The sequence below is a fragment of the Aulonocara sp. 'chitande type north' Nkhata Bay genome, linkage group LG11, assembly GCF_057382095.1.
Source record: "Aulonocara sp. 'chitande type north' Nkhata Bay isolate Kocher_YH1m ecotype deep benthic linkage group LG11, A_spYH_male_GT1.1, whole genome shotgun sequence".
Lineage (NCBI taxonomy): Eukaryota > Metazoa > Chordata > Actinopteri > Cichliformes > Cichlidae > Aulonocara > Aulonocara sp. 'chitande type north' Nkhata Bay.
In genome coordinates this window covers 12,371,362-12,396,686 of record NC_141354.1, presented here as the reverse complement: position 1 = coordinate 12,396,686, position 25,325 = coordinate 12,371,362, and the positions used below count along the sequence as shown (strand labels likewise).

At 42.8% G+C, this 25,325-nt stretch overlaps 2 protein-coding genes across 3 annotated transcripts; one reads left to right on the top strand and one right to left on the bottom strand.

Annotated features, from left to right (window-relative positions):
- Nucleotides 1-1,285: 1,285 nt before the first annotated feature.
- slc52a3-2b (solute carrier family 52 member 3-2b) lies at nt 1,286-8,911 on the bottom strand. 2 transcript variants are annotated; one of them, XM_086310613.1, is made up of 4 exons: nt 8,828-8,911; nt 3,313-4,366; nt 3,085-3,208; nt 1,286-2,509 (listed from the first exon to the last, which is right to left on the bottom strand). In XM_086310613.1, exons 2-4 carry the CDS (start codon nt 4,326-4,328, stop codon nt 2,297-2,299), a joined length of 1,353 nt encoding a protein of 450 aa, XP_086166739.1. In that variant the 5' UTR covers nt 4,329-4,366; nt 8,828-8,911; the 3' UTR covers nt 1,286-2,296. The 2 variants fall into 2 exon arrangements, with proteins under 2 accessions (XP_086166739.1, XP_086166738.1); XM_086310612.1 differs by lacking the exon at nt 8,828-8,911 and adding an exon at nt 7,579-7,882.
- A 2,600-nt stretch (nt 8,912-11,511) lies between these two features.
- On the top strand, nt 11,512-24,941 carry LOC147318589 (uncharacterized). The gene is made up of 2 exons (XM_086310152.1): nt 11,512-11,518; nt 16,882-24,941. Exons 1-2 carry the CDS (start codon nt 11,512-11,514, stop codon nt 18,702-18,704), a joined length of 1,830 nt encoding a protein of 609 aa, XP_086166278.1. The 3' UTR covers nt 18,705-24,941.
- Nucleotides 24,942-25,325: the final 384 nt, after the last annotated feature.

Here is a 25,325-nt window from a genome sequence, read left to right as displayed (position 1 = left end):
AATAAAACAAAAGTTTGTACGCCTTATGTATGAAAACAGACCCATTCATCGACAGTGTGCCTTATGGTCCGAAAAATACAGTAAATTTATGAATAGATATAATTTATCTCAGGGCTGCAGACAGCTTGTTCCAAAGAACAGGACCACAATAACTAGGAACAGTTAAAAGTGCACGTGATTAACTGAGGGGTCTAACTCAGTTGTAAACGGTGAGCAGCTCAGCAAAGTATTGTTTGGCCAAACCATTGAGAGGTTTTTTAGCTAGTAAAAATTATTTAAACTTTGAACATGGCATCTGTTGCTGGTGCCAGATGTGCTTTTCTGAGTCTGAGTATTGGTCTGAGTATTTTAGAAACTGCTGGGATTTTCCTGAACAACCATCTCTATGCTTTACAGAGTCATTGGCAGTTTCCTGCAAGAAAATGGCCAGACTGCTTAGAACTGACAGCAATTTATTTAACCAATCATTATAAGAGCATCTCTGAATGTGCAACATGTACAACATTGAAGCATATGGGCAACAGCAGCAGAAAACCCACATCAGGAGACACTTCAGTCAGTTGAGTCAAACAGTCAGTGGAGAAGCAAAGTTTGGAAAAACATCGGCTGGTCTGATGAGTTTAGATATCTGCTGTCACATTATGGAGGATGGGGTCATAATTTCGATCAAACAACATGAAAGCCTGGATCCATTGTGCCTTGTACCAGTGGTTTAGGTGGTGGTGATGTAATGTTGAGGCCTTGGATTGGAAGAAAGCTGGTATTAAGGCGCCCAAGTTGAGTGTCGTTTAAACAAACTGAGTATTGCTGCTCAGGATTGTCCATTCCTTTATGATCACATCCTCTGATGGCCACTTTCAGTAGAATAATGCACCAGAACTCATTCAATTCAATAATGTTTCTTGAACATGATATTAACTTTAAGGTATGCAAATGTACTCCACAGCTACCAGATCTCAAACTAATAGAGTACCTGTGGGATGTGCTGCAACAGTAGGTGGCATAATCAAAAATCCACTGATACATATGATATTCTGTGTCCACTTCATTAATTTTACATTATTTTGCCTCTCAAAATTTGCCTAAGATGCAAATTAGCCTGAATGTTTAATTTTCTTGCCTTAGTCCTGTTAAGGACTGGTGGCTGGTCCAGGGTTCTTACTGCCTGCAACCCTTGGCTAAATAGTTCAGAGGATGAATAAAATGTATGTATAGAGCTCAGTGTAGGGATGAATTACAAAAAGAAGAAGCAATTTTCTGGATAAAACAACATGCAAATTTGCAATTTTTTTAGACAGTAATTAAACAAATGTTTTATTTGGTATTGTTCAACAGTTTCTCCACTTCAGTAACATATACAAAGCACATTGTAGTTTTATTTAAACAACACAGTAGTCTATCCCCCAAAATGCCCAGGTCATTTTATAGAATTGAGGCACATTTTAAAGGCGACAGTACCATAACTTCTTATAAAGCAAAATCAATAAAGTTGAACATCATCATCTGACATGATGCTCAAACTTCAAGTAAAATAGCTTTGACCTTTTGAACCAACAAGGTTTTGTATATTATATTGATATATTCAGTGGCAGAACACTATTTAGTTTGGTCTTTTTGTAGTCTGAGACACTATAGATGGATATAGTGCTTAACAAATTTATTAGATCACCATCCAATGTAAGGTTTGTGCCACAGCAGCTCTATATTAATAATACTGGTAATTACCAATATCATTATTTTATGTTTCTTTAATGAATTAAAGAGACTGCATCAATTTTTGCAAGTAGACTTTTCAAATTTTGTGTTTCACAAAAAATAAATAAATAAATAAATAAAAATAAAGCTTGTCTTTCAATTATTTTTCAAAATTAAGATGACAAATTATACTCATTTACTTGTATTACTGAACAGAAAAGTTTGTTTTAGTGGTTGAATGTTGTGCTTGATTCTGACTTCTCAGATAAGGTCCAGTTTGTCCGTTCAGATTTGGGTATAAAAGTGTGAATTCAAACTTTGTGAAATTATTTGTGTTTTCTTGTTTTTATGAGAGGTGGTCCAAAAAATTTTCTAAGCACTGGGTGTATGTGTACTTCATACATCATTAACTACTGATAAAGTATATGAAATTTACAAACAGAACTTAGGTTAAAAAAAAACACGGAGTGATACTGTGGTGGATTTTCATCTATAACTTGCCAGCTCTCTTACAAGTTGGAATAAGTGCAGTTCTACTAAAACAAGTGCAATTAATGCTAGAATTCTGTACAGCAGAGTTGAACTTAAACACATTTTACATCTATGTTGGACACTTAGTGTTGCAAGCATCACCCGATTTAAAAAACTGATAGAAACCAACAAGTGGAAACATGGTTAGAGCACCAAGCATTGAACCCAGCTGCACTACAGCTCCACACCACACGAGGGCACTGTGGCCTTCATCCCTCAGGATCACCCCAATGATGACTTTGACATAAGACAGGGTGAGGACAAAGAGTATCCAGGCCAGCACCTGCAACAGAGAATTTGTTAGAATTGTGCATTGAATGACTTACTCTTACTGCTACTACTCTTACTGCTGTAAGTAATAAGTAGGAGCTCAGAATATCCTGGTTGGAGCTTGGTTAGCTTAGTAGCATTCAGTGCGTAGCCGCTTGGTTTCTTATTCAGTTTGGTGACTGAAAAAGTATTTTAGCAGTTAACACCATTTTAGTATTAAGTACTTTTGCTCCGAAAAGGTGTATTAGGAAAGGCACATCTGACAGCAAAGTGGAGGCATAGTTGCCTGTGCCAGTGCACAAAAACAATGTACTCTTTTTGAATGTTTGACTCATTGACTCATTCAATGGACTTTCACAGCTCTTCCATGACAGCATCAAGTAGATGAGACTAAGCTGACTTAACATTATATTGTAAAACCTGTCAGTCACACTACACACCTTAATCACAGGAAATCTCATAAATGCTAAGTGAGTATTGCAAATGGGTGGTGGCTTCATGCTTTTATAAAATGCAAGATAGAGCATGAAGTCTGAAATTTTATTCTGTGTACACAGTAAGTACATGCAAGAAAATAAAGAGTCTTACTATGACTACAGTTCCAGAGGTACTGTGGACCAGCAAAGGACAGGGACTTAGAACAGCCATGCCCATAATGTAGGCTCCAAATCCAGTCCCAAAAATGGTCAAAACTCCCATGAAGACAAGAGACCTGGACAGAAAAGATTTACAAGCTATTGGTGACTTAGAACTTATTTCTTGGATCTATGGTCTTGATTAGTATTTTATAATTATTGTAGTTTTTCTATAGCTCACCTTATTGGTATGAACATGGCGATGAAGCAAGCCACAGGGTTAGCAACAGCTCCCATGGTGGCAGCTAGATGGTAAGCCTTGTTCCCGTAAGGCATGCATGAGTAGGACTGCACTGAAGGCAGCACTGCATTGGTCAGAGCATTGACCCAAGCCAGCACTACAAAGATAAAGACCACCTCAAAGATACTATATGTCCCCCTCCCGAAAGAACTCCTAGGTTCCCTCTTGCCAGCCTCCGAGGGGCTGATCATGGGCTTTTGCTCTGGTGTCTGGGCATTCAGAGATAGGCCTTGTTCTTTCTTCTCACGATCAAGTTCCCCACTGAAGTACCGTTCGCTTTTTCTCTCACGAGCCACAGCTGGGTGGTGATTGAGTAGGAGGAAAGCGACCAGACACACGACCATCATTACACTAAGGAATATGAAGAAGACCTGTGCAGAGAATTTAGCAGGCTGGTAGATGGCCTGTAGCATTCCATTGTCAGTTATGTTGGAATTATTAGATAAAGTGGCATTTTCACAGTGAACTACACCAACGCCTTGAATAAGTGCCACCACTGCAGGCACGAGACCACTGAGGCCCTCACCTGCAAAATACGTTGTGAGATATTGTGGACGCAGCCGCATCATGAAAGGAAGAAAGGTAACAGATGAGGTGCAGTCCACCACAGATAGCAGGAAACTCAATGTCAGCAGTGGAACACTATGCACAGAGTTTCCGAAGGTCACTGTATGCTTCCAAAGGAAAGCCAGAAGGAATGTAGCAACGATGCCCAATCCTACAATGCCGTAGATGACCGGCCGCTCATCGAGCACCCCTGGGCGGAAGCGGTGCATCAGCGTGATGAAGAGAGGGCCTATGTTGGCCATTTGGATGAGGACTGTGAGGTAGGAGGGCAGCAACCAATGCTCTGGGATATCATTTACGATCAAGGGGAGCTCCACCCACATCCCATTGATGGCCACCCAGGAGCCCATTCCAAACAGACATGCCAGCACGTGAGTCAGCAGCGACATGATGCAAGCAGAAGTGAGCAAATGAAGACCTACAGAATCTGAAACATAGAGACACAGCATAAGTGCGACTGATTAGTGGCATTTAAAAGAACAGTCATTAAACCTTCAGGCAAAGAAATGTTTATGTGTATTTTGCATGCATTTGATGGATTATTGCTTTATTGCATTTATGTACAAATGAGCTTCAATGAAGTGAGTTGTAGAGTGTATCTTTTTTAACTGCAATTAGTTTAAGAGGCTTCATCGGTAGAGGTTGATTACAGTGGAGCTTTGAGCAAAGGTTGTCACTGATGTTCAGCATGTATGATGTTAGTCATGTTCATCGTGATTTAGGGTAACATTTACTTTTGAACAGTTTCTAAAGTTATCTTGTAGGGAACATGAATTTGTGCACTATATTTCATACCAATATATCAATTCCTGAGCCAAATAGTATATGAAAAGAAATAATACTCCATGGAAGTCTTTTTCTGATAGATTTCGAAACAAGTAAAAAAAAAATCTCTCTGAAACAAAGCCTTCAGATAAGGTGGCATAACTAAACAACAGCAAAAGGACAATGAGCTTTTTCATCATCTTTATTTCATTGTTTCGACACAAAAGTTAATAGATGAGTTCTTCTATGGAAACAGCACATAGAACATTGGTGTCATAAGTTAATACTGTCCCCTTAAGCAGAAATAACCTTGAGAATCTTGTGAATTATTTTCAACCAGCCTCTGATATCCTCTAGGTCTCTGATATCCAACCAGGTTGATAAAGCTTTATATTTCTCTTTATTGCTTCAGTAGCAATGCGTTCAAGAGTTTTTGTGCATGGACTTCCCATTTCAAATCCAAAAGATTTCAAATTGATTTAAAAAAAAAAAATTTTCCTGGCAAGGCCTTAATACTCTGCAATTTTGCTGTAATAAGGGTCACATGTTAGAAGAATCTTTTATGACATCTTGGTCAAACTGTCTGCTTGTAAGCAAAAAAATTGGAAGGGCTGTGGGCAAAGAGAATACCAAACAGAACACTTCTCTATCTCCCTGACAGCTATGTTCTCATGTTATCTGACAATCTTGGATCCACTTCATCGTCAGTTCGCCCAACTGTAAGAAATCTGGGTGTAACTTCATCGGACATTCAGTTATGATTAGCAGGTTGGTTGTCTTGTACAAACTTGTTTTTATCATCTGCAGAACATTGCCCATCTTAAATATCTGAAATGGAATTGAATTTACATGCCTGTATTTAATCACGCCTCGATTATTGTGATTTTGGTTGTGAGAGTTTTTCATGATCAGAGGCCTCTCTGTGTTAGTGAACGACTATACCCATACATAACTACCAGGTCTCTGAGTTCAGCTGTTCAATGGTTGTTGTTGGTATCCAGGTCTAAGTTCAAGACAAAAGGAAACTGTTTGTGGTTCCCAAGTTATAGAGCTTGGTTCCTTTGGACTAAAGGGACCAGAGTTATTAAGGTGTTGAGATGTGTTGCAAATGTGGCAAAAAGAAAAAAAAGTACAAACATAAAGCAGTGACAAAATTGCATGCAAGAAGTGGAAGCGGATATTTCTGCAACTCATCCTGTTGCATTTGGTTTGATATTGAAATGAGCTGACAATTCCTTTGTTTAAGAAATGCACCTCTTTTCTAAATCATCTGTAAAACTAAACACACCTATAAGCACTATTTGGGATTGCGCTTACACCCTGTTTTTGCCCATTTAGTAAATCTGGCCCAAGATCTTTGTACATGGATGATACCCTTAAAACGTTTGAGACGCACTGTGTAGGCTTGGTCTTATTTATCTTTATATATTACTAACATTTTAGTCATTGTATCTTATTTTATATTGTAAAGTGTCTTGTGATCTTTTTTACAACAACAACAACCTTTATTTATAGAGCACATTAAAAGCCTAGGCATACCAAAGTGCTTTACATAAAAGAAAAAAATTAAAAAAAAAATAAAATAAAATAAAATAAAATAAAATAAAATAAAATAAAATAAAATAAAATAAATAAATAAAGGTTGTTGTTGTTTTTTTCTTGAACAGCACTATATAAATAAACTTTACTTACTCTACTTCTGTCTACGCCGGCTCTCTCTTACCCTTTACCCGCCCTGTTGCTTGTCTCGTGTTTCTATGGTGTATTGATAGTCATGTGCTTTTGTGCTGAGGTGTTTTTTCTTTTATCAAACTGTTCTCCCACTAGGAGCTCAGTCTGAGTGGAGTTTTTTTTTCTCCTCCTCTTACCTCATGTAGTGTATTTTCGTTGTTTTTTTCCTATCAGCCTACCTTCTGACATGTCTGCCCAATGTGATGTTTGTGTAAAGTTGGTCAGAAGGTTCCTTTGTGAGTGCGCATGCGCCATTAGCGTGCTGCCTGCTGTAACCCCTAATTTCCCTCGGGATGAATAAAGTATTCTGATTCTGATTCTGACTTCTACTTGGCAAGCCCATGGAGGTTCTAATCACTAACCCCTAATCTGGAATCCCTGTTTTTTGGGGATTTCAATATGCCGTCATATATTGTGTTACTATCCTGTTCACCCACTTAAATGAAATCATGCATCATTACAGCTTAATTTGCCATTTGATTACACTTTTTTAAAGTCACTGTTTCAAGTAGGAGCCATTGACCTTCACAGCATTTGTCTTTCTAAGCTTCTTCCATCCTTCTCACATGTGCAGTCTAGAAATGGATGCCTGACCTTTCGCACACTGACACGGTGCTCCCATAAAAACACCATGTGGTTCTGACATAAACATATTTATCAAAAAGAAATCATTGTTAAGTAACTTTAAAAATAATGTAAGTCTTGATAATGACTATGAACAATTAGTGCCAATCAATTAAAGATATAAGCATATTTTACGTTTAGGGTTGGCTATATAGCACAAACGCAATATATTGTGTCAAACTTCTAAAATACACAAGATTATATGTCATGTGAATCAGGAACGAGTAAGAATCTCTGGCTGTTACGTCAGGTTACCTTGATATAACTTCCTGATCTTCCTAATCTTGATCTGCAATCTAAACTTAATTATCTGGTGCCTTTTGTAACCATTTTTATATGCATTTTTTCATTTCTGTTACCTTTTAATGCTGGAGGGAAGCAGATGGACTACAGCACAGAACAGATGGACTGAAAGACTTGAGGCTTTAGGATCTAAGATAACCAGGCAATTCAATCACCCTTACTTCCGTCATACATCATTTCTATGCTGCTGTAAGTACACAAAATCAATCATCCTACCTGTTTCAGAACAAGGAACAAGAAACCACTCTCCCCTGGCTTCTCTCCTTCCAAAAACCTTCACTCTTGGCTGATTCGACCTTTTTTTTTTGTTACATCTGCCGCAAATGTGTGTGTGTGTTTTTATGCCCTACCCTTTTCTAACCTCTCTACACACACATACAGGCTTGCATTCTGCTTCCGTTTTCCTCTGCACTTGCCAGGGGAGGGACTGCACAGGCGCACGTCCTCTACCACCATGAGTGAGGTCGGTTTCAAAACCAGGCAGCCATGTGCTCGCTCTGTGTTTCAGGGAGCTTAGGAAAAGAGAGCCGGTGGAGGGGGAGGTGTCAATAAGAACTCCTCCCTTTCCTGTTTCCTCCTCCAACCAGCTTGGGACTTTATGGTCTCCCCTCCTTTAAACACACAGGCAGCAGAGTGAGTAGGAAGGTTACGGCTGCCTTTGGATTCACAGTCAGTAGAGTTATAGTTTATAGTATACAGTTAACTCCATGCAGCTGGGGCTTCATTCTTCTGCTCTCTAATTTCTAATGCTTTCACTGTATGACTATGGATTATGGATGACTGTTTCACAGTCATAGATGGCGTAGATGCAGTGATTCATCTAAGCAGACCAGTTTGTCAAGTTCAGCATGACATGGCACTTTAGCAGCCAAAACCTTCACTCTTGGCATATATAATTTGAATATATGGAAAGACTGCTAAAATAGGAACGGGCCAAATGAAGTAGTGTTCCAGTACTGCATTGCAATATTAATATCACTATCTTTATCATTGTCTTTATTTGGTTCATTTATTTTACACAAAATTAAATGAAAAAAAAATACATAAATAAATCAAATGACAAATCAAAAGTGAGTAGGTTGGAGCTACAGCCTATGTAACACATACACCTGACACAAAAAAAAATCAACGTAAGGAAAATGAAATCATCCACATCTTTAACATCTAATTTAAATACAGTTATGTCAGGGATTATATGAACTCCAAAGAACTATCAGCAAGTCTTAGATTAGCAGCTGCAGACGCAACTTTGTGGGAAAGCTGCTATGCTGAAAAGCCTTATTTGTTTATTAAAAATGAAAGAATTTTTCCTGTATTTCTAAAATGCAGATTATTAGTAACAATAATCTCTTCATCTACTAACCTTTCACATAAATCAAATACACTAAAAACTAAAGACAGAAAGTGCTTTCCATTAATCACTTTATACCTGTTTATCATTCTGAATTACAAAGGGAACACCTACCTGCTTGTGGGAAGCAGAGTCAGTTATAATGAAGGTCGCTCAGACGTGTAACAGCGCAGTCTCCTTCTGATATACTGTCTATAGAGTATGAATGCACAGTGAGATGTGGGCTTTGTACTTTACAAGAATCTGTGTCATGTGACCACTGAGGAGGGCTGAGCCAGGGGTTCAGTTTGGGAACCAAAGTTCTTAGCAGTAGAAACAGTTGGATAACAGGAAAAGGTACACACGGAGAAAAGAAACTGTAGAGAAAGGGGTGGAAAAGCCAATTTATATGTCATATAAAAACCTGTATAAAATCTTCTATGGCATTATTACAGCAACATGAAGGTTTTTCCCAAATTGGGTAGAGTAAATTCTGGCAGTCTAGCCAACCAGAAGATGACTTTGGACAGCTTTCTGACTGGCTGGTTCGTTGGGGTCAGTCTTGCTTTTGTTCAGCGCAAATTCCAGCTCAAATGAATGACCCCTGCTGACTACTAACGTCACTGGATGGCTTTTCATTTGAGTGTCCTTGCACCCACCTCAGCACTGACTGGTATTATATGCTCCTTTCCTGAAAAACAAAATTCTTTGTAATTTGATGACTGTTATATGAAACAAATTACTTTTGATACATGATAATTCTACATAAGAAAATCTCTCCTGTCCCTTAAATTTCTTCTCTGTTTGCCTGTCCAAAAATATATAACATGTCACCATTTCTTTAGTTGAATCTGTGAAAAATGCCAGACATGACAACAGCTGACAGTCATAAAATAGCAGTTTTGCACCAACGAGATGATTCCCAAATGGCTGTTAGCTGAAAACGGGATATATATTGGCATGGTGTGAAGGGTGTCCTTGAAAAAAAATTGTAGAACCTGGACAAGTGGAGGACAAAAGAATTGGCGGTGGCGAATAGCCTTCAGTAATAGTAATAAATCACACAGCAATAGTAAATCCAAGATACTTTAGTGGCACATCTCCCAGGTAGCTAGCACAACTAAAACAAGGTAGTTGCAGTAGGCTTAGGCTAATGTTAGTTTTTTAAAAATAAGATATTTCTTTAGGTTGGAGGTGGAGTCTTTTGATGCTGAGAGCAGCTTGGTTGCAGGCAAACAGAGTTTGCATTGCATGGTCAGCTCTCGCCCATCCCTTTCTTCTTTAAATGTGAAGTGATGTCGGAATTTCCAAGTAAGAAATAAATTCCTGCCCATGCACTGCTGGCTCTGTTGTCCTGGCTTCGGGTCCATTGTGTAACTAACGCCACCAACATTAACAGGACGCTTACATTAGAGCCTCTTATTGCGTGTTTTGTTTGGATTGAAGGAATAGCCAAACATATGAAACAGGAAAAGGCCGCCGTGTAATCAGTTTATTTCAACAGAGTAACTGTATTCTAATTATCACCTTTTTAAATGGTAACTGTAGCGGAATGGACGATCTGATTTCCTCGTGTCAGCGTTGTTCCCACATCATCATAATTAATGTTGTTCCAGGTTCAACATTTCAAGTGACCAATCACCTTCTTGTGACGTCATTCCTTTGCGACTTCGAACACCGGTACATGCATTCTATTACTCCCCAACACTGTTTGTAGTTAACACCAAGACTTACTAACTTCTGTTTTCAACCTATGCGCATACTTTTGGAAGCAGAGGGCTGACTGATGAAGAAAGGATTTTACTTATAATGGTAGAAGGAGAGTCAGACTTTTAGACATTAGAGCAGGAAGGAGGGAGTTCCAGAGCACATACCAACTTTTGTGGAGCTCAAGCAGGGATAAAGCGACAGCACGCAACATCAGTTATTGATAGAAATCAAAGTGTAACCTTCGGCTCTGAAAATCTTTTTGGCATTACGATATTCAGAAGGGGAAATAAGAGCCTTTTCAGTTTATTACTCACACACAAACACACACACTGTTTTCTACAGTCATTGACACACACACATGCATAAATGTGGAGTCCAAAATCAGCGAAATATTTCTTAAAGTGTTGAATTATATCAATTAATATTTGCTGAAAGTGCAGAAAACTGTGCCTCTCCTTTCTTTATCAATTCATTGTCAACTCTATAAAAACTGGGGCGAAAGACTTCAACAGAACCATGCTGGCCACAATCACCAAACACTACTGATTACATCAAGCATTAAATAGGCAACCGGGTTTTTGAAAATGTCAAAACACACAAACCACAGAGAGGTGCTCATGTCTGAAAGCACCCTTAAAACTTAAGACATTCTTATAACCAGTTAAAGAAATGTTGCCTCATGATAAATGTGTGTTTATCACTGGGAAATGAAGACTGATATCCAGTCACAGGACAGAAGTTGTTTTGAAAAACAAAAAAAGAAAAAAAAACAACCAAAACAAAAAGCCACTCAGGACTGGAAGTAGGCTAAAGGGCACTCCTGTGACCTGGATTCATAATGAATATTTGTGTAGAAGTACAATACCCTGCTTTCTTTTTCAAAACAGCTGGGCCCCATGTTTAAATAAATATGTCTGTGTTTTTGGTACTGCGTGTACTCTGCAACGGAGTCTGAAAGAGTCACCAACAGGAGGGCAATGTTCCTGAGAATCAACAGATTACATTTCTTTGAGAATCTATCATAAACACTTGACCTTCAGACACATTCTGTAGTTAAAGTGACTGACATGTTCTTTTAGCCTAATATTTAGATGTTTCTTTGTCATACCATGTCAGGTAATATGGCAGATTCAGTTTAATGTTATCAAACAAAATGTTTTTTGGAATTTAAAAGGAAATAATTAGCCAATCAGCTTATACTGCTATTGAATCTTGTTTTGAGCATCTGGTGCCCACCTGTAAGCATTGACCCAGCTATAGCGGTCAGTTGTCCAAGCATGCCTTGACAGAGAGGATTTGTCTTTCATTGATGCAACCCACATCCTCAACTCTGAACTGACAAATGCATCAAATTTGGCACCATTTGAGAAAAGCAACGAGGCTTTCCAACAGTGTAAGATGTTCTGGGCCTACCCTGAGATCTCTTCCCAGTCTGGCATGGTTGGAAAACCTTCATAGGGAGCAGCCCATAAAACATCTTAACTTAATACCTGAACCACCTCAACTGTCAATGAATATGACAAATAGGATTAGAGATAAAGTTCAACCCTGGTGGAGCCCAACATCCACTGAAAACATGCCTGATTTTGTGCCAGAAATGTGGACAGCTCTGACTTTGATTATTGTGATATTATTCTGTTATTATATGTTACCTTATATATGTAATCAAAGTAGTTGAATTAGAATACTGCTGTAGATCATATTATACCCTTTAAAATAGAGTGTGTGATCTGTATGTAGTTTAGTTCTCATTATACTTTTGAGTTAACAGAACATATTCACATATTAGTTCATTAGATAAATGTGCATCATTCTGTATCCTTGATCTGCTGGGAATGTGTTACACTGTTTTCTTGACATGCTTAATTGTTGAATCATGAAAAGAAGGTTGTTACCAGGAGACTCTGTGTCTAAAGACAGGGGAGATAGACAGACCACATTCCACACCCCCACCTTACAGAAAGCAGAGAAACAACTGCCGAGGTCATAACTTAGGCGCTGTAACAGAGAAAAAATGTGATGTTTTGGCTTTTACGACTAGCTGGGGGCCACTAGAGACTATAAAAAGCTGAGCAACCCGTCACCATTTTGAGACATGTGCCTGACCCTCTGGTAGCATCTCTCCCGTCCGGACGTTGTAATGCTCTTATTGTGATGTGTACCGAAATAAATGATTGTTGATTGAGCATATATACACCGAGTATTGTCCTTCCTTCAGCCCAAAGATTCAAAGAACTGCGTGTTTTCAACAACTTGGTGCCGTGTGACCCGGATCTTTGGTGTGCTGAGGAGGTGCAGATTTGACCTTTGGTGAGATCGTGAGGCGAGGTGAACAGAGGACCGGTCCAAAAATAAAAAGGTAAGCACAGCCTGTTGTATTATAAATACCAAATGTGCATATTGGGCTTTCCAAATTAATCTGTTCGCTGAGTCACATGTATTTTCACAGTAAATTTGTCGGTGTCTGGTTTTTGGCGCAAGATACTAACAACATAAGTTGAGGCTGAATTCCAGTGTGTTAAATAAACTGCTTCTACCGAGATACTAATAACATACTACGTTGGTCTAGATTGCAGCCACTTTACCTTCCACATTTAATTTTGTCTAATACTGGCTTCTGTAGCAATAATACGTTAGAATTTCTTCTGAAGACGCGGCCATTAGTTCAGTACATTGAAGTCGAGGTTTGAAGTTTGTTTATGGTGTCGGTTACGTCCTGGCTCTTGCCGGCTATGAAATAGAAGTTGATTTAAGGAAAAGCAGATGCTGGCTTCACGGTGCGGTTAAACACTGGCAACGCGAGAGCGAAACACGTCCGTAGGTTTGGTTTATGATACGGCCGTGTTCCGGTGATATGCGGCCGTGAAGTGCAGTAGTGGTTGGTGCTAATTTTAGTACATTGAACAGAGGTTTGACGGTGGTTTGTGGCGTCAGTCGAGTTTTTTTTTAAGGGCTGCGGTCATAAAACAAAGTAAAATTTTACTTGCCAAGAAGTACATAGAGCAAAACCTGGTTTATGATGTCTGGTATAACTTCGGGGATGCAAGCATCACTTTTATGATGCGACTTTGCTCCGTTGTGGCGGTCATAAGCGCAGAGAAAAGGGTATTTTGGCCTATGGTGCAGTGTGCTTTAAGAAGATCTAATAGTTGAGCTCAGAGGTTTCTGTGTAAAATTCCCGCTGAGGAAAAGTGTTGTGTGTGAGTGTCAAAGCGCGCTCTGGGTGAGAGAGTGTGTGTGAAGCGGCGAGGCGCGCTCTGGGTGCTGTCTTGTGGGTGAAGCGCGCACTGAGTGAGAGTGTGAGTGAGGCGCGCTCTGAGTGTGTTTTGTGTGGAGTGTGAAGCGTGAACACAGTGACAGTGACGGTTAATGTGTTTGATTAGGAGGACATTAGAGCAAATACACATTTTAGGATCAAAGGTTGATGCCTAGTGTACCTGTGGAACTTTGCCTATGGAGTAGCGACCCTCCTGTCCGTGGACGCGTGGCCAGGACCGGCGTTGTCCGGGTGCTGAGGTGGTGACTTGGGGAGGTGAGGGCCCCCGCATAGCCACGGAAATAACACTGGAACGACCGTGTAATCACGGGTTCACATTTATTTCCGGACTAGAACAAGACACATTTTGCGAACAAACGTTGAGTCTAGATTAGTAAAGAAATATAAAAAGGTTGAATTCCTCGTTTCAGTGGTTGAAATTGTTGTGTGCCTGTCCCCTGACGAGTGTGAAATTAAAATAAAGAGGGAATTTGGAGCCACATGGAGATAGACGGGCATAATTGGGTGTATTACTCTGTGGTGTAATAAAAATAAAAAGGAGAGATAGTAAGAGGTGTGCAGTGGAGAATTATGGAGTACAGAGAGGAATGTGTTGGGAGACTGGCGTACAGTTTACGCTGTCAAGGTAGGCGTGTTGCCTGCTTATCTGTTTAACAGTGATGAAAATGAAATTAAATAAATCTCTTAGTGTGTTAATACAGGAAGCTGCGGACCTGGACCAACTGCCCCCACAAGCACAGCGGCCGAAGCAAAATTATAGGTAATGGGAACCACACCCAGCACGAATCAGCAGCTGTGAAAAAGACAGCAGCGAGGAGAGAATTAGAGGAGAAATTAAGAGAAGTTTTAACACATAAAATTGGGGCCAACGGACTTGTGGAGGTTGGGAAGGCGTCCGGAGCATCACAACAAAAAGGTGAAACAAAAACACACAAGCAGAGAAATCTGAGAGAAAGGCTCCTTTTAAGGTAACGCCTAGTTTGAGAAAAGATAAAATTAACCTGCTTTTATACAAATGCACATACACGCAATGAAGAAACAGCTTACACTCATGAACACGTGAAGATTTTCCAGCAAGGTTAAAGAAAAATTAACATACTTAAATGATGAAGTCTATACATTACTGACAAAGAAACCCTCTGGGTTGCAGGACAACAATTTAACTAAAAAAAAAAAAAAAAAGGAACACTGGTCTAACCAACCAGGCAAGACGCAACAAATTTAGTGTTTAAAAGATTCAAATTGTGACATGTTTTCTGTTGATTGATTAATAAAAGTGATTACTGAATGAAAGAAAGTTCCTTTTTTGGGCTTTTAAACATGATCTTAAGAATTTTAATATGTACCTGTGTTGTCCTGTCAACTTGGTGGGTTAGGGGTTGATTATATCGGGAGACAAAAAACAAAAAAAGGGGGAGAGAAGGCTGACACAGGGCCTGGCCCCATTGTCTCCCCTCTGAATAACACAGCCAACACAACATCATTTTCCAACACAACATCATTTTCCTGTTCGTTTGTTTTTGTTTTTTGTTTGTTTTTGTTTTGTTTTGTTTTTTCTATACATATTTAATTACAGGCTGCTTTGCCGGCCCTGAAAGCCGAGGCTGACTGGACTCCTGCTCTCCCCCATACGTGACACTGACCAAATGCTGCAACAGCTGGACCCACAACAACGACCTGAGAATGTCAACAGACCTGCAGGAATGTGATCTCATGCAGCCGAGACGGAGAGCACTAAACCTAAGGCCCGTTTCACTACACGGGGGAAAATTCCTAGACTGCATCAGCTGACAGAGCTGTGACGAGACGCCCGCCAAGCCCGAATGAAAAGTAAGGCCGAGCGAAAGAATGCTGACCTTGATAATTTTGCATTCACACTGTGCAGGACAGTGATGGACCAACACGGATGATCGGGTGGCGAAAAAGGGCGTGACCGAGACAAGAGGAGTAACTGAGGACAGAAGGCACCTCAGAATGGACAAAAACACAGAAGAAGATGCAGGTTTCACCTGCGGTGAACATCGACACTGGAGAAAGGACTGCCCCAATTGGGGTCAGAACCAGGACGGACTGAATTTTGAGCAGCAGCAGTAGCAGCAATGGTCGCAAACAAACTGAAAAAGGAGGGGGGCAGGACCCCAGGGCATGCTTCAGGCCGTGGTTTACCCAGAACACCAGAACAGGAAAGTGATGAAAACACACACACACACACACACACACACACACACACACACACACACACACGTCTCCAAACACACAGATTCAGAATGAAGTGAAATACACACATGAACACGTGCACTCGTTGAGTGAGTGAGAAATGACACACACACACACACACACACACGGGAATGTTGATTCACTGAGAAGTGATGCACACACATACACATGCACACGCTTGTGCAATAAAGAGTGATCCACACGCACACACACATACACGCTGATGCAATGAAGAATGCTTTGCTTATGCTGATATGCAAAATGCTGCACACAAACATCCTGTCACGGCTGCCGAGGCGAGCCGTGTGGAAATGGAGGGAGAAAGGACCCAAAACGCAGGCAGTAGATAATAATGCTGGTGATGTTTATTTACACAATGGTGAGAGGGCAAAACAGGCAAGGGAGAAGACAAAACAAAAGACCTAAACTGGGAAAGCTAAATGACAAACCTGAGAGGGTACCAGAAAGGGGTGAGAGGCAGAGAGCCGCGCAGGACACCGAGGAACACAGACTGACGCGGAGTTACACAGACGAACCGGCAACAGGCAGGAGAACACACAGGGCTTAAATACACACACCAGTAATCAGGGGATGCGAGACAGGAGGGCAACACAGCTGGGAGAAATCTGGGCTGACGGGACAGGGGAAACGTAAACTGATCACACTCACATATGACACGGACCTTCACAATAAAACAGGAAACTCAGATACATGGAACCAGACAAGACATTGAACTAAACAGACAGATTCACAAACAGATGGGGAGACACCATAGACAGACAGATACAGACGCAGACTCAAAGGCAGACCAAATATAACACACAGAACTCAAACAATAATAATCATCATCAACTGGAAAATGATAACTAAAAGCGCTGGGTCACCGACCCAGGACCATGACAGTACCCCCCCCTCAAGGGCTGGCACCAGACAGCCCAGCAGAAACGGGAAAAAAAAAAAAAAAAAAAAAAAAAAAAAAAAACAGAAAACAACCCGACCAGGGCGGGCGGAGGGGGCCCAGGACGGAGGGACAGAGTCCAAAAAGGCCCAGATGGTCAAGTTCAGGAAGCCGACCATGCGAATGGCAACGGGGCAGGTCCGGATGCCGGCCACGCAGTAGGCAGTGGCGTGGAAACAGTTCTGGGGGCCGACCGTGCGGACGGCAACAGCGGCATGGAAACAGTTCTGGGGGCCGACCGTGCGGACGGCAACAGCGGCATGGAAACAGTTCTGGGGGCCGACCGTGCGGACGGCAACAGCGGCATGGAAACAGTTCTGGGGGCCGACCGTGCGGACGGCAACAGCGGCGTGGAAACAGGTCCGGAGGCCGGCCACGTGGAAGGCAGTGGCGGCGTTCAGGAGGGCGTCCACGGTGGCGGAGATGCCCAACAGGCGGCCAGGCAGATGACCGACGATGTGGAGGTGGTAGTAGGGGACCTGAAGGCTGCGTGGCCCCTGCAGCCCCAGGTGAAGCGGAGGCTGGACCAGACGAGGCGGAAGCTGAAGCGGAGGCTGGACCGGAAGCTGAAGCGGAGGCTGGACCGGAAGCTGATGCAGAGGCTGGACCAGACGATGATGCAGAGGCTGGACCAGACGATGATGCAGAGGCTGGACCAGACGATGATGCAGAGGCTGGACCAGACGATGATGCAGAGGCTGGACCAGACGATGATGCAGAGGCTGGACCAGACGATGATGCAGAGGCTGGACCAGACGATGATGCAGAGGCTGGACCAGACGATGATGCAGAGGCTGGACCAGACGAAGCAGCTGATGAGGATGCTGAAGCTGGACCAGGCAAAGCAGCTGATGAGGATGCTGAAGCTGGACCAGGCAAAGCAGCTGATGAGGATGCTGAAGCTGGACCAGGCAAAGCAGCTGATGAGGATGCTGAAGCTGGACCAGGCAAAGCAGCTGATGAGGATGCTGAAGCTGGACCAGGCAAAGCAGCTGATGAGGATGCTGAAGAGGAGGCCACTGCAGGTGATGCGGAGGCTGGACCAGGCGAGGATGAAGACACGGAGGCTGGACCAGGCGAGGATGAAGCAGTGGCTGGACCAGGTGAAGCGGATGAAGCCGAAGCATGCGCTGGACCAGGCGACGCTGAGGATGCTGAATCCGGACCAGGCGACGGCGTGGAGGATGCAGCAGAGGCCGGGCCAGGCAACGGCGTGGAGGATGCAGACGGAGGCGCTGCAGCAGGTGGCGGCATGGATGAAACTGCTGCTGCAAGCGTGGATGAGGCTGCTGGTGGAGCAGCTGGTGGCTGGACGGGCTCCTCGGGCCCCCCAGCTGACGAGGAAGGAGGCTGGACGGGCTCCTCGGGCCCCCCAGCTAACGAGGCAGAAGGCTGGATGGGCTCCACGGGCCCCCCAGCAAAGACAGTCTCAGAACCAGTGGGCACTGGAGCCCCTGGCACACACAGAACAGAACCAGCAGGTGCGAAGACCTCTGGCAGGGACGCAACAGAACCAGCAGGCACACGGGCCTCTGGCAGGAACGCAACAGGACCAGCAGGCACACGGGCCTCTGGCAGGGACAGAACAGGACCAGCAGGCACACGGGCCTCTGGCAGGGACAGAACAGGACCAGCAGGCACACGGGCCTCTGGCAGGGACAGAACAGAACCAGTGGGTGCGGGGACCTCTGGCACAGACAGAACAGAACCAGCAGGCGCGGGGACCTCTGGCAGGGACAGAACAGAACCAGCAGGTGCGGAGACCCCTGGCAGAGACAGAACAGGACCAGCAGGCGCACGGGCCTCTGGCAGCATTGATGCTGACTGGGGCTGAGCAACACATAGATTAGGCTCAGGAGGCAACAGTTGGGTGCAGTCCTCGGCTGACTCCTTAGCCTCCAGGGGTCCAGAGTCAACTGCGGGTTGTAACTCGGACTCTGGGGAGGCCCTGGAGGTAGTAAATGTCTCTAATCGGGCCAGCTTTTGAGGAACGAAAACAGTATTGTTAGATGTGTCTCTCTGCTTGGAGTGGATGGGCGAGGAGCTGTGTCTTTCGGGTAGAATAGACTTATATTGTTTTACAGGTGGAACAACTGATACAGGATGCAGGGCTGGTGGCTGCTGAACAGGAGGCAGAACTGAGGGTGACTGACATAGGGGTTGTGATGACAACGGTGGTGGAGTTGGAGACTGAGCCTGAGGCCGTGCGGCTACCTGAGCCTGAGGCCGTGCGGCTACCTGAGCCTGAGGCCGTGCGGCTACCTGAGCCTGAGGCCGTGCGGCTACCTGAGCCTGAGGCCGTGCGGCTAACTGAGCCTGAGGCCGCGGTTCAAATGAATAAACGGACCTAGTATTATCAGAGCTGGTGTTAATGGTCTCTGGGTTATATGTCACAGTTTTAGCAGACCCTGGGTTGGCTGACACGGGTTTAACAGTTTCAGAAGAACAACAGCCCTTTGCTTTCACTGAAGTCTTAAAAATGCCAACCTGGGAGAGATCGGTTACCACGAAGGTAGGTAGGCTTCGCGAATTAGCTCCCACTGACACACCCCGAACAATCCCGGAAGAAAAAGTCTCAAGGTACGAATTGGAACTGTTATCCTTCCTACTCACCACAGTCGGCTGCTCTGATATCCTGGGGTCCGACTGTGGCGAGGGGTGTCGACGGCGTGAGTGCTGTTCCCCATTTGAAGGCTGGACCGACGGGCCGGGCAGGACGCTCTCCGTCGGGTCGGGGAGTGAAGCATGTGTTGCTGGGTGGGTGGTAGCAGGGGGAAGAAGATGAAGCTCGTTCAGAACGAAATCCTGTATGAGCGGGTGAAGTGAGCTGAGCAACCAGGGGAGACCAAAAAGTAAACGCTGAAGCCGAACCGCTATGCTTTGGCGGAATTCTCTCCCCTCATGCTCCAGCCATAGGTTAATTAATTTGTCCACTGAGTACAAAATGTCCTCCCGGAGCTCCTTGGGCGGGTTGACTGCCGCTGGGTCCATAGTGGCCGGTTCGTACTGTCCCGGCTGCCGAGGCGAGCCGTGTGGAAATGGAGGGAGAAAGGACCCAAAACGCAGGCAGTAGATAATAATGCTGGTGATGTTTATTTACACAATGGTGAGAGGGCAAAACAGGCAAGGGAGAAGACAAAACAAAAGACCTAAACTGGGAAAGCTAAATGACAAACCTGAGAGGGTACCAGAAAGGGGTGAGAGGCAGAGAGCCGCGCAGGACACCGAGGAACACAGACTGACGCGGAGTTACACAGACGAACCGGCAACAGGCAGGAGAACACACAGGGCTTAAATACACACACCAGTAATCAGGGGATGCGAGACAGGAGGGCAACACAGCTGGGAGAAATCTGGGCTGACGGGACAGGGGAAACGTAAACTGATCACACTCACATATGACACGGACCTTCACAATAAAACAGGAAACTCAGATACATGGAACCAGACAAGACATTGAACTAAACAGACAGATTCACAAACAGATGGGGAGACACCATAGACAGACAGATACAGACGCAGACTCAAAGGCAGACCAAATATAACACACAGAACTCAAACAATAATAATCATCATCAACTGGAAAATGATAACTAAAAGCGCTGGGTCACCGACCCAGGACCATGACACATCCCAATGCATAATTTTTATGAGGAGCCATTGATTTCCATTGATTACCATTAAATACTTAGAATGTGTTATATGTCACCCAGAGGGCATTTATGTAGATTTTAGGAATAAGGTCTAAAAAAGTTTGGTTATGAAAACAATGTCTGTGCGTGATGTCTGTTTATGGCTCAAGGCCTTGACTGAATTCTTTGCTGTGCTTCACACAGCCCTGATGAGGAACAGTGGCACAGAGTGAAAATGATGAATTAATAGTGCAAGTTTTAGGTCGGAGTACGGCATTTTCTGTGATTGAGTTTTAATACAAGGAGGAACAAAAGGTGTTACGGCACCTGAGGTTCTCATTCCCACACAATATTGTCCCGGCAGGAAGCAAAATGTTCCTGTGAATTTCTGGTTGATTGTTTGGTTTTGTTTAGCGCTAGCTTGATTTTATCAGTGAGCTTTGGCTTGTGTTCTTTCTCGTAAGCGAGAGAGGGATAGTTTTATGCTTGGACATGTCTGCAACGGGCCCTAGTTTGTGTTATTTTAGTAGTATTTTGTTGGTTATGTCTGTTTTCGTTTTTGTTACAGTGCACTGGAGAAAAAACATCTGAGAGGTGTGATCCACCGGTGGTGATATGTTGATATTTTGTGAGTTCATGATTTAACAATCAGCTCTTTAAACCAGGCCTGAAAGATTGAAATTTAAAGCGCTATAAAATATTATTACTGTAAACAGTTGCAAAGTGTGCTTCTCCATGATTGTAATTGGCTTGGGAGAAATTCACTTATAGGGAACACTGATCTAAAAGGATTGCACCGAGTCAATCCGGCCCAAAAAACAACAAGGAATTGTTTTCCTTTAAAATGATGACGTCATCTTGCTGGTGATGGAGGCTCGAATAGGTTGCGCGGGAGACTCCATTATCAGCAACATCTGGTATGAATGTGTATGGAGGTATGCATGCGAATGGACTGTGATGGACTGACGACTAAAAGCTTTGACTGACTTGATACTGAGACAATGACTGCACCCACTTTAGGATTAGTAAATGCCAATAAACAATTCATAAACAATTCACCCAGCCGACAAGAGAAGGGTGGATGCTTCGCTTTGTTTTGTTTTGTTTTTTCAGGAGCAGGAGGATAAGAGAGACTGGAGGAGGAGACTCTAGCTTCACATAAGTATGAACTGCAGACTTAACACTGTGGTTGCTGATTTTGAGTTACTGATGTTTGCATTAAGAAAACTGTGCTATATTAGCTGTGTTTTGATTAAGGTATCATGTTATATTATTGGGAATGCCAAATGCTACAGTGGAGATAACTATTGATATCACTCATGACTGGAATATGTTATTATTAACCATAGCAGGCCACTGTAAAAAGTCAATTAAATTTTATAGAGGAAAATCGCCAAAATTGAACAATACCTATGAATGACTGGCCACATTCAGAATAGAGATATGCAATAATAAACATTGGTCCACGTGATTTAGGTTCTCACTTGAAATAGTAAGTTATTAAATGTAGAATATAATCGACAGGGACATTTGATAGGATGTGGTACTGCAAAAGAACAAGAGCAAAGTAAATAAAGAAAATATTGTGTTTAGTTTGGATAAATTCAAATTAAAATGTACCATTACACTCAGAGGATCAATATGAAATAAAACATATGCAAAATTTGTAGGAAGTACATGACTGATAACTGTTCTGTCCTGAGCGTTTTGTTTCCAGAGCACCCACTTGACCACACCAACAGTTTCTCGCCACCGAGGAGGGGTACTTGCAAAAAGAATAGAATAAAAATCTGAGTTTAACAAAACATTTTAAATGTAAATATCAAGCTTACCTTTCTTTTTCCATGAAATATGCTTGTGGGCACGCCAGCCATTTTGAAAAGGTGGGCAAAACAATTGGCAAGGCCACACCCCCACACGTGTGATATAATTTTAAAGGTACTGTTGCCCTCTCTAAGAAACATCAGGACTTAGAGGAGTGGCAAGTAGAGTATGCGAGCTACAAGCAAAAACTAAAATGTGTACTACAGTGTGCAAAAATGAAATACTGGGTCATCAGGGGGTCATGAGGGACATTTATAAAACTAAAAGTCCCACTAACCTTAAAGTGCACTTGAAAAGCTCACACAAGAAGGCTAACCTAGCTTACCTAGAGGACCTCATCAGGGGGAGCACACTCCCCCTCCTTGAAGAGCTCACCCACTCAACCCGCATCCCCAGAAAACAGCTAACCCCAGATAAGGCAGCGTGATGTATCCCGAGACAACAGGACTGGGACATCTAAATAAAGGTGTGAAACAATCGCCTTCAAAAGATTATCAATTCACTTGAACCAAAATTAGGACCACTCGGTGCGGCAAGAGTAAATAGTTATTAGTCTCAACACCCAAGGATAACCAGAAGAGCATGACTGATATGATGGAACTGGGATTTTGTTACACTTAATTTTTGCAAAACACAAATAAAACTAAATTGAAACTAAGGATTTTCAGAAAATAAAAACTAGACTAAACTAGCAAGGAATTGGTAAAAACTAATTACAACTGGTAAAAATTGAAAATCTGGAGTCGAAACTAAATAAAAATAACAACTAATGGAAATGGCGAAAAGTTTAAAACCCTGGTGCAGAGATTGGCAAATCTGACCAGGAAACGTTATAAAATGGATTGTCAGGATAGTCAGCGTTAAAGCCACTTTTGACAGTCCATACTAGGATGGCATTGGACATCTTCGGGGCAGAAAAGGGTTGGTGTGACCAAGGTGTAGTTTGGCTTGTTGTATGTACATTTCAAAATGTTACAGCTCTGGATGGACCAGTTACCAGGGCATGGAAGGATGACAGACTTTATTACATGAGGAGAAGGGACATTTTCGGGATCGAAGATCCTCAGGGATGACAAGGCTGGAGCAACGCTCCAATGAATTGACACATGGGAGTGTGTCAAAAAGGGGGAGTTGAGTTTGAACATCAAACAATGGTGATATGAAAATTTCTATGAGTTTATTTTTGTGTTTAATAATTTAGCTATGGTAAAACTTAAGCTTATAATGTGTTAGACTTAGAAAGGGTTCACTAATTTTTGATTTCTTTTACACACACATAGATTATGATTAGAATAGGTCCTGAACATAATATTTTAAACCAAATTTGAATCGTTAGAACAACAATGGATAACAATATTAGATTATCAAGGCTAGGGAGAGAGGTGTTTTGGTTTTCTGTCTCTTGCAGAGAAAGGAACAGACACCAGACGGGGACCCGGAGATGTGAGGACCCTTCACAGCAGGGACAGATGTAGGGACTGCCGAGACAGCAACTGGGGTCAAGGGTCATGACGTTTGGGCTCCTGGAGAAGATGGATCCCACAAACACAGCAATAACCATGAAGGGGTTGGCGAAAACCAGGAACACCAGACCAACGAGGTTCGAGAGGCTCTTGGCAGAAAGGGGGACACGCCGGTGAACCCAAAACACACAGATCCTTGTTTGAAATCGGGATAGAATAATCCCCAGAACTGTGCAATGACTAAAGGGTGGTCTAACCCCGGAGGTCGAAGAAAGAAGCTGAGAATCACCCAACTGGAAGGCACTGGTAGCTGCAGCAATAAAAATAAAGGTTAAAAGCTCCTTAGACAGAGGTTCTAGTCTAAGTACATTTGAAAGGTATAAGGGGGCATTAAAATGGGAGTGGAAAACTGGAGCACCAAAATAAAGCTGTGGGAAAATGGGGAGTGATGGGAGTGTCATCTGTAACTGCTGTTATGGTTGTAAATCTAACTTTGCTTGCATCTGAACTGCGTGAACACAGAGGTCATCCCCCATATGGTCCACCCGTTAAAGGGGGACAGAGGGCCTCAGGATCAAGAAAACCTGGACCTTGCAACGCTGAAGTGCTTGTTATTAGTGATCTCTTTAATGAGAGATCAAAAGAGGGTATTGTGATATTATTCTGTTATTATATGTTACCTTATATATGTAATCAAAGTAGTTGAATTAGAATACTGCTGTAGATCATATTATACCCTTTAAAATAGAGTGTGTGATCTGTATGTAGTTTAGTTCTCATTATACTTTTGAGTTAACAGAACATATTCACATATTAGTTCATTAGATAAATGTGCATCACTCTGTATCCTTGATCTGCTGGGAATGTGTTACACTGTTTTCTTGACATGCTTAATTGTTGAATCATGAAAAGAAGGTTGTAAGCAGGAGACTCTGTGTCTAAAGACAGGGGAGATAGACAGACCACATTCCACACCCCCACCTTACAGAAAGCAGAGAAACAACTGCCGAGGTCATAACTTAGGCGCTGTAACAGAGAAAAAATGTGATGTTTTGGCTTTTACGACTAGCTGGGGGCCACTAGAGACTATAAAAAGCTGAGCAACCCGTCACCATTTTGAGACATGTGCCTGACCCTCTGGTAGCATCTCTCCCGTCCGGACGTTGTAATGCTCTTATTGTGATGTGTACCGAAATAAATGATTGTTGATTGAGCATATATACACCGAGTATTGTCCTTCCTTCAGCCCAAAGATTCAAAGAACTGCGTGTTTTCAACATTATACATAGACCCCGTGGCCTGTAACAACAGACACACTCCATACTCCCACAGTTCACCCCAGTAAACTTTCTCCAAATCCACAAAACACATGATTGAAGGGAGGGTCAAACTCATACGATCCAGCCAAAAGTCCTGTAAGGGTGATGACCTGGCCCACTGTTTGGACAGAACTGGCAGTGCTTTTCCTGAAGATCTGGACCGAGGTTTGACAGTCAGCCGGAGAATCTTTTTCAAGATCTTGATACCCTGAAAATTTAAGCACACCCACTTT